Raw genomic sequence first — 8,462 nt, forward strand, 5'->3', positions numbered from 1 at the left:
TTGTGATGAGCATTCCAGTGCTTACCCCACAGAGCCACACCAGGACTCCTGGATAGAATATAGATTTACTTTGAAGAAATGGCTCATTTAATCATGGTGACTAAGAAACCCCAAAGGAGCTCTGGTAGCGTAGTGGTTACGAATCGGGCTGCGAACCGGAAGGTCAGGAGTTCGAAACTACCAGCCGCTCCGCGAGAGAAAGATGAGGCGTTCTGCTCCCGTAAAGATTTACAGCCTCGGAAACCCTATTCAGGGTCGCTATGGGTCGAAACCGACTTGACGGCACTTAACAACAAGAAACCCCAAATCCGTGGGTCAAGCTGAAAGCCTCTCAGTGGTTGCAAAACTGATGAACCTGGAACCCAAAGGCAGGCGGTCAGATGCAGACTTCTGGCGTGTCTCCCAAGAACCGGAGATGACAGATAAACTGAGTTGGATCAAGAGAGTGAGTTTCGTCAGAATATCCGGATCTGTTGTATACAGACCCCACAGTGCAAGGAAACACCCCTTTCAAGTGATTGGCTTGTGAGTAGCCAATCACAAAGTGGAAGATGATTGTATAATATCTTCCCAACCATAGGAACTCTGGTAGCGTAGTGTGGTTACGCATGGGGCTGCTAAGCTCGCCAGTTCGAAACTACCCGCTGTTCCGCGGGAGAAAAATTAAGCTTTCCGCTCCCGTAAAGATTTACAGCCTCGGAAATCCTATGCAGAATCGCTATGACTTGGAACCAACTCGACGGCACATAACAACAACAAATAGAGAATCATGATCCAGTCTTACAAAACCCTTACAGTGGGAAGGGGTGGGGCTGAGGCTTTGCCACCCCCAAAGTCCCAGAGTTTCAGGTGGGTTGTGGTCCCAACAACTGGTTGGAAACTGGGTGGTCTCTGCCTGACCCTCTACCGGGTGGGTGGAGGTAGTAAATTGCCGATGGTAGTGAGCTGCCGCTGGCAAGTGTCAGCCAGGAGGAGCAGGGGAATAGTGAAGCCAGTTGGTATCGGGATGAATAAATGAGAGCAGAGCCCCCATTTTGTGGCTGGGGCAATGGTACACAGACCACCTACAGCTTGCTGGAGCAATTCAGGGGTGCTCTTAGGACAGACATTCCCTACCAGGATCTGCTCAAAAGTACAACATGGTCAGTGCTGGCAGCGCCATTCAGTTCTCTTGTAGAACTACATAGACGGTCTGCGCAAACACGCGAAGCCACTGGGATCCACCACCTAGCCAGTCCCTGCTCTAGCTTCCCTGCATCACCCACAGGAGCCCAGGCCAAGCCTGAAAGACTGAACAAAGGCTGAAGAAGGTGCAGGGACCTGTGTCTGTCCACTGGCTATCCCTTCCTGGTACACATTCCCACTCTGGTCACTTCCTGTTTCAAGATTCCATCAGAAGATAGATTTCTTGATGCTGGACATTTGGAATGGAGCCGAGAATTCCAGTGGTAGTAACTTACCAAGGTTCTACAAGGTGAGACAGGAGAGTCCAGATGGATTCTGTAATAAGAACAAAAGGAGCCCCAGTGGCTTTGTAGGATAAGCACTGGACTGCTAACCACAAGGTCAGCTGGTCAAACTCACCAGCCATTCTTCAAGAGAAAGATGAGGCTTTCTGCTCCTGTAAAGATTTATAGCCTTGGAAACCCTATACAGGGTCACTAGGAGTCAGAACCAACACAGTGCCAGGGGAGTTGGGTTTTGGTAGTGGAAAAGGAGTTTTAGTGGTGCTGGGAGTTAGTCACTGGGCTGTGAACTACAAGGTTGATAATTCAAATCCACACCATTCACTCCATGGAAGAAAAATGCAGCTGTCTGCTGCTCTCAAGATTCACAGTCTCAGAAATCCTATACAAGGTGGCTAAAGGAGCTCTGGTAGCGTAGTGGTTACGAATCGGGCTGCAAACCTTAAGGTCAGCAGTTCGAAACTACCAGCCGCTCCGTGGAAGAAAGATGAGGCTTTCTACTCCCGTAAGGATTTACACCCTCGGAAACTCTGTACAGGGTCGCTATGGGTCGGAACCGACTCAACGGCACTTAACAACACAACAACAATGAGTCGGAACTGACTCAATGGCAGCAGTAGTCGTTATGTGCCATCACGTCGGTTCCAACCTGTATATGATTTTCATCTTTATGGGAGCAGAAACCCTCATCTTTTCATTTGTACAGCCATCACCTGTTTTGGAGTCAGGAGGATATAGGAGATGCTGGTGACAAACCCATGAGTTTGTGAAATGGACCAGTCAGGACAAGCACCTCTGAAATCCCAGACATTCCCGCAGGATTTCCATAAGCCCTAAGAACAAAGTACCTGGTACCACATGAGTAGCCATGCCCTGCAGGGACCAGGCCTGCTCGAAAAGCATTCTGGGGCAGGAGATGTCATGGGGTCTAAGCCAGTAGTGGTGACAACCGCTCTGCCACTGGGGCTCAGAGAAGCTTCTAAGGCACAAGGATCTCAAGAAACCTGGTTGCTAATCTCAAGGTCAGCCGTTCAAACACACTAGCTGTTCCGAAGGAGAAAGATGAAACTATCTGTTCCTTATAGATTTCAGTCTCAGGAACCTATATAAGGGTCGGAATCAAGTTGAAGCAATAGTAGTGAGTTTTGCTTTGTTTGTTTTGGTTTTGAAAACCTTAGCAAGTTGTCACCCAGCCAATGTTGCATGGTGTTCTCGCTGACACAGTTATTGTTTTTGTGTGTGTGTGTGGTTGTTTCATTGTGTTTATTGTGGCTTGGGTGCCAGTTTATGGAGGAAATTCGTTTTCCATTCAAGAATCCATACACATTGTGTTTCATAATATTGTGACTCCCTCGACACAACAGCACTTTCTCCACTTCCTCCTTGGGCTCCCTATGTCCGTTAGTTCTTCTCTGCCCCTTCCTGTCTTCTCAGCTTTGTTTCTGAGCAAACACTACCCTTTCAGATTTTTTTTAAAATAAATTGTTGGATATATAAATATCATTCACATACCGTACAATTCAGCCATTTCAAGTTGATGTTGGAAGTGCTGTTGAGTCAGTTCCAACTCAGATCAACCCTGTATAGGGTTTCCGATACACTGGCTTTTCTTATATTCCTAAGACTGTACACCATAACCACAATCAATTTTTTCATTTTCCCCTCAAAAGCAATCCCACACCCTTTGCTAGTTACTCACCACTTTACACAAAACCTGGCTGCTCTATAGGGTTTTCAAAGCCTGATTTTTCAGAAGGTGATTGCCAGAACATTCTTCCAAAGTGCCTCTGGATGCACTCGACCTCCCAGCTTTCAGATAGCAGCTGAGCATGTTAACGATTTGCATCACCTTGGGGCTCCTGGAAAGTCTTAGCAATAAATTTCATTTAAAGGATGCACACAGCATCCCCTTCCTGCTCTGATGGATAGCAGAGGTCCTCCAAGGGATCAGCTAGCTGCTCCTGAGTGGGGGAGGCAGGTGGTGAGCTGATGTCCTGCCCACCCCCACCCGCCACCGGAATACTCTAGACAACGCTGTCAGCCAGCTTTTCACCAAATGTGGGTGGGAGGAGAGGTGATGAGGTCTCTGTGTGTGGAGACAGGCCAATTTGAACAAATGTCTATGGACTGAAAAAAAGCAGAACCCACCCAGCAGGTTGGACCTGGAGATCTGGGGGGCCTGGTCCTAAGAGGATGCCCTATTGGACCCACCAGGACAGGATGGCAGTTAGGGGAAGGAAGAGCCATCACTCGGCAGTTGCCTGTGTCAGACACATAGTCTGCTCGTATTTCATCCAAACATCAGCCTGCGGATGTCATGGCCCACCTGACTGGAGACTAGGGGTTTCATTGAGTGGTCCGGCGAAGATCTGCTATCTGCCAAGCCAGGGGTTAGCGACACCCAGTCCTAACCACCTCTGACACCTCTGTCTCCCACCAGTTGGTGTTTGGGGGCTGCTCCTGGTGGGGAGAGGTTGGCATGGGTGAGGCCAGATAAGGGCTCTGCTTGGAGTCACCGTAGAGCCAGGCTGCCCCTTCTGGAAGTGTTGTGGAAACCGTGGTCATGAAGGGCACCTACATGGTCAATGCCCAGGGCCCTGCTGTTCCAGCCAGTGTTGGTCATGGGAGGGTCCCGGGAAGCCTGGGCTGGGCAGACCCTGCAGCCACTAGGCCCTCCAGTCCCCACCGCCGGGCCCCTCCCCCCAGGGAAAAAGACCACCATACAGTAGTTTAAAATTTATTTGGCTTTTATAAAACCCCACACTCCTCAAACACGCTCCTCTCAGGTGGTAAGCACAGGACGCTGCTCTGGAGTTCGTCCCTGGAGGGGGCTCGGCCTGAACTCCACGAGGCTGCTGGTGACTCAGATGGAGCAGAAATCCGTGGCCATGATGACCACCAGGGCGGCTCCTGACAGACAGCGACTGCAGCCCTCGGCCGGGCACCCTCATTCTGGGGGCCGCCGGCCACTACGCCGGCCAAGGTTGTCCCGCCATACGCAGTAGTTGAGCATGGCGGCGAAGGCCAGCCAGGCCAGGTACGGGTACATCAGGCGAGCAGCCGGCGGGCTCACCCGGTACCAGGCCACCGTGGTGGCAGCTGCCACCCCGCCTGTCAGCAGGAGGTCCACCAGGGCCTGCGGAGACACGGGCAGAGGGAAGGCCTTGAGGCTGGGGCACCAAGTCTGCACAGATGGGCTCCCAGCTGCCCAACCACTTGTATGGGAACCCCGACTCTGCCCTCCAGTGAACTGGCCAGGCCCGCATTCCATCCCAGTCTTAAAGGTCTCACGGCTCTTCGGTGAAATGGGAACAGCGCCCCCTGCCTGCTGTGATGTGTACGTGCGTACAGGAGACAGCCGCTGCTATACCCCAGTCACCTCCTCCTCTTCAGAGGGGTAACCCTGCTCTCCCTAATTACCTTGGGGCCTGAAACAAGATTGCCAGCGAGAGAAATCCCACCAAAAGGTGGCAGCGAATGGGCCACACCCCCTGTTCAGGAATTCCACGGGCTCAACAGAACCAAAAGGCAAACCCACTGGAGTCCAGTCAATTCTGACTCACAGCTAACCCTAACCCTAACCCCAACCCCAACCCTAACACTAACTCTCAACCCTAACCCAACCCTAACCCTAACCCTAACCCCAACCCTAGCCCTAACCCAACCCTAACCCAAGAGGGTTTCTGCAGCTGTAAATCTTTACAGGAACAGACTGCCTCGTCTTTTAAAAGAGAAGCTGATATCTAACCAAGAGAGCTAGCCCCCAGCCTACTGTCCAGCATCTCCCTGTGCACAGAGCCCCTAAACCCAAGCACAGGAGCCCTGGGGCAAAGTGGGTTAGGCTCTCAGCTGCTAACTAAACAGTCTGATTGGAACCCACCAAGCACTCTGAGAAGAGGACACGGTAGTTTGCCCCTTGAAAGACTTGCAGTCTTGGCAACCCTCGGGGGGCGCCCCACTGTGTCCTGTAGGGTTGCTGAGTGGGAATTCACTTAATGACAGTGGGGTTGGTTTGTGTTTGGTTTAAAACCCAAGCAGCTGAATCAGCCGTAGCCAGAGCCCTGAGGACACGCGACTGAGGGCTGCTCCAGGACATCGATCTCTACAAGTTTCTAGAGCCGAGTGCCACTCTGACCCCATCTGACATGTGATGTTTCCACACACCCCAAAAGACAGGGGTCCAGGAAACAAGCAAAGGTCACACTTACCCAGCCCATATAGCGGGCGCCAAAGAAGATGGGGGGCCAGGCCCAGTTCAGAGCCAGCTGCCCAGCGTAGAGACCCATGGGAACCATGGCTTCCTCCGAGAAGCCCCCCAGCTCTTTCCAGACCATGTAGGAGCCATACCTGCAAGAAAGCTGCTGTCAGAGCACCTGTGGGGAAGAGACCAGGAGCCCCTGGTCCACAACGGATCATACAGTGAGGGCTCAGGCATGCCCTTGACCTCGGGGACCCAGTAATCCTGTTCAGACACTGACGGCTGTGTGACCTTAGGGAAGTTGCTTGACCTCTCTGGTTCACGTCACCAAACTGCTGTGGGGGTTTAGTTAACACATCTGCTGTGTTTAGGGTGGTGCCTGGTACAGGATTAGCATCATCAGTGCTGTGATGGGGGGCCACACAAAGAGGAGGCTCCTAAAGTAGCCAAGGGTGCTGGACAGAGGATGGGACATTTGGGCTGGGCACTGAGGCATGAGCAGAAGTTTTCCAGGGGGACGGAACAGAACAGTACGAAGGTTTAGAGGCAGGTACATGAACCTGAGTCAGTCTATATAAGGTCTGGAAGACTGAGGAAGGGGGATCTGGAGAGATGGGTGAAGGAGGGCCTGCTCATGGGGGGTGGGAGGGTCTTCTCACCACGAGAGCAATGCCACCACCAGTAATAAGGGCTAGTGTCCTGCAGTTCTGATGTGCGCACGGCACTGCCTCTGCAATTTCTATACAGCCACTCCAGCCTCATGAGAATGCTATGAGGTGGCCAGTCTGTCACCCCATTTCACAGGGACGGAAGTTGAGGTCTCAGGATTTAAACCCAGGTGGCCTGGGTCCCGAACCCAGCTCTTCAGGAAGCCCTCGGGGCATGCTTGGTGTTCGATTTGTGCTTCATCAAAATCTTGACGTGGAAGGTGTATGTATGTAGGGGAAGAGGTGCCTGGGGGCTGGAGCAGGTAGAGATAGACAGGATCCTCCAGGCTGGAGGTCTCGGAAGCCCCACTGGCCAGGACCTGGGGGCCAGCAGGGGTGGGGATGGGGCCCAGGTATCCCCCAGATTGAAGAGATCTGGTTTAAATTCCATCAGGGCCCCCAGTGGCCAGCCTGGCCACTGCTACCTGGTCTGGGACACTCACAGTCCTGCCCTGCAATAGGCTGGCAGTCTGCACATGGTAACATTGCAGACTGACCTCATCTCATGGGCGCAGTCCCTGCAGGAGCCACCAGGGGGTGCCCTTCCCAGTTTGCACTTCCTCTTGCATCACAATCCCAGTGAGCCTTTGAGGCCAGAAAAGGGAAGCCATACACATCCCTCCTGTATAAATAGAGGTTGTGAGGGTGAGCTCGGATGAAGCCAGTTGCCCTGGAGTTGGCTCTGAATGAATGTCAGAGGAGAACTGCGCTCCACTGGGTTTTCGGTGGAAATAGTTGGCCAGGCCTTTCTTCCTAGTCTATCTTAGTCCGGAAACTCCATTGAAACCTGTTCAGTATTGTAGCAATGCAAAAACGTCCAGGGACAAACAATGGCTGCATTTGAGGTGCATACGTTAGGAACTGAACCCGAGTCTCCCATGTGGAAGGTAAGAATTCTACCATAGACAGCACTCCCTCGTAGCCCCTCAAGTGTCAGAATAGAACTGTCTTCTCCATAGGGTTCCCAGAAGCTGACTCTTTGAAAGTAGTAGCTTGCCAGGCCTTTATTCCAAACCACTTCTGGGTTTGGAATAAAGCATGTTAACCACGGATGCATGTTGCTATGACCGCTGTCACGGCTGTTATTTATTTAAACTGTCACCAGAGACCTCCACACTGCTAACCACAGTGGTAAGACACTGGTCTGAACTTGACACACAGACGCTGGCTGAGTCTGGAATTGCGAAAACAGCCGGGATATCAATGTGGGCTTAAGGAAAAGAAAGTTGAGTTGTGTAACCAGTAGGCCCTAGTTTTCGTCCTGGTGGCTGCCAAACCAGGCTGGGAAAATGACAGTTCTAGGGTTGCCTGACAATGAACACCCCAGGTTCACAACAGCTGCCCCATCACTCACCCCATGGCTGAGTAGAGTGTGCCCCAGATGGGGCCAAGCGTCCAGCGGGGCGGGTGCCAGGAGGGCTTCTGCAAACTGGCATACCAGCTGAGACTCTCTCCGCGAACGAACTGGGTGCTCAGGAAGCCCCCTAGACTGGGCACCAGTGTGAAGCCCACAGCGGGCACCCAGGGTGGGGCCATGGTACCTTCAGTTGCTGCTGTGGAAAGTTCTGAAAGAGAAGACAGGGCTTCGGTGAACGACGAAGTTGCCCCAGAGCAGGCCTGCTGTGGTTGGACCCCAAGGGCAGCCCATGGGCTCCTTCAGCATCGCTGCAGGTCCCGGGGCAGGTCTGCTACCGGAGAAAGTGCACTGATAGTTTGCTCTACGAATGGGAAGCAGGGCTGGACTGGAGCCACAACCCAGAGACCAGCCATCCTTACCCAAGGGCTCAAGTGAGCACTCTCCCATCTGGAGGCTGCCGGGCACAACCTAGAACCTCGGGGGTCCTTCTCAATGGAGCTCTATGTCAGCTCCTGACCCAGCTAAAAGGGTCCTGCACCCTCCCATCCACGCCCATGACCATAACCTGGGTCTCCTGGCAAGAGAGTTCCACCTCTCTGCCACTGAGGTCCCCCTTCACCATGAAACTTCTCCAGGCCAAGGGTCAGTCCCTAGGGCTTGTATGAGCTTCTGCCTGGATGGCCCAGTTTGCACTGTGCTTTATCCCTGTCTCTCTCTAATGGCCTCTTAACCAA

At 52.7% G+C, this 8,462-nt stretch overlaps 1 protein-coding gene across 1 annotated transcript; it reads right to left on the reverse strand.

The window, feature by feature from the left end:
* Positions 1–4,413: 4,413 nt before the first annotated feature.
* Positions 4,414–7,907, reverse strand: TSPO (translocator protein (18kDa)). The gene is made up of 3 exons (XM_006866845.1): positions 7,726–7,907; positions 5,675–5,813; positions 4,414–4,602 (listed from the first exon to the last, which is right to left on the reverse strand). Exons 1-3 carry the CDS (start codon positions 7,905–7,907, stop codon positions 4,414–4,416), a joined length of 510 nt encoding a protein of 169 aa, XP_006866907.1.
* Positions 7,908–8,462: the final 555 nt, after the last annotated feature.

The sequence above is a fragment of the Chrysochloris asiatica genome, unplaced genomic scaffold, assembly GCF_000296735.1.
Source record: "Chrysochloris asiatica unplaced genomic scaffold, ChrAsi1.0 scaffold00097, whole genome shotgun sequence".
In the NCBI taxonomy this organism is placed as follows: Eukaryota; Metazoa; Chordata; class Mammalia; order Afrosoricida; family Chrysochloridae; genus Chrysochloris; species Chrysochloris asiatica.

What these genes read in the sequence shown, in the direction of transcription:
- TSPO (XM_006866845.1), bottom strand. Translation starts at nt 7,907, where the DNA reads ATGGCCCCACCCTGGGTGCCCGCTGTGGGCTTCACACTGGTGCCCAGT. An exon ending in ACACTCTACTCAGCCATGGG is followed by an intron (nt 5,814 to 7,725) that starts GTGAGTGATGGG and finishes GCTTTCTTGCAG; the next exon opens with GTATGGCTCCTACATGGTCT. An exon ending in GCGCCCGCTATATGGGCTGG is followed by an intron (nt 4,603 to 5,674) that starts GTAAGTGTGACC and finishes GTGTCTCCGCAG; the next exon opens with GCCCTGGTGGACCTCCTGCT.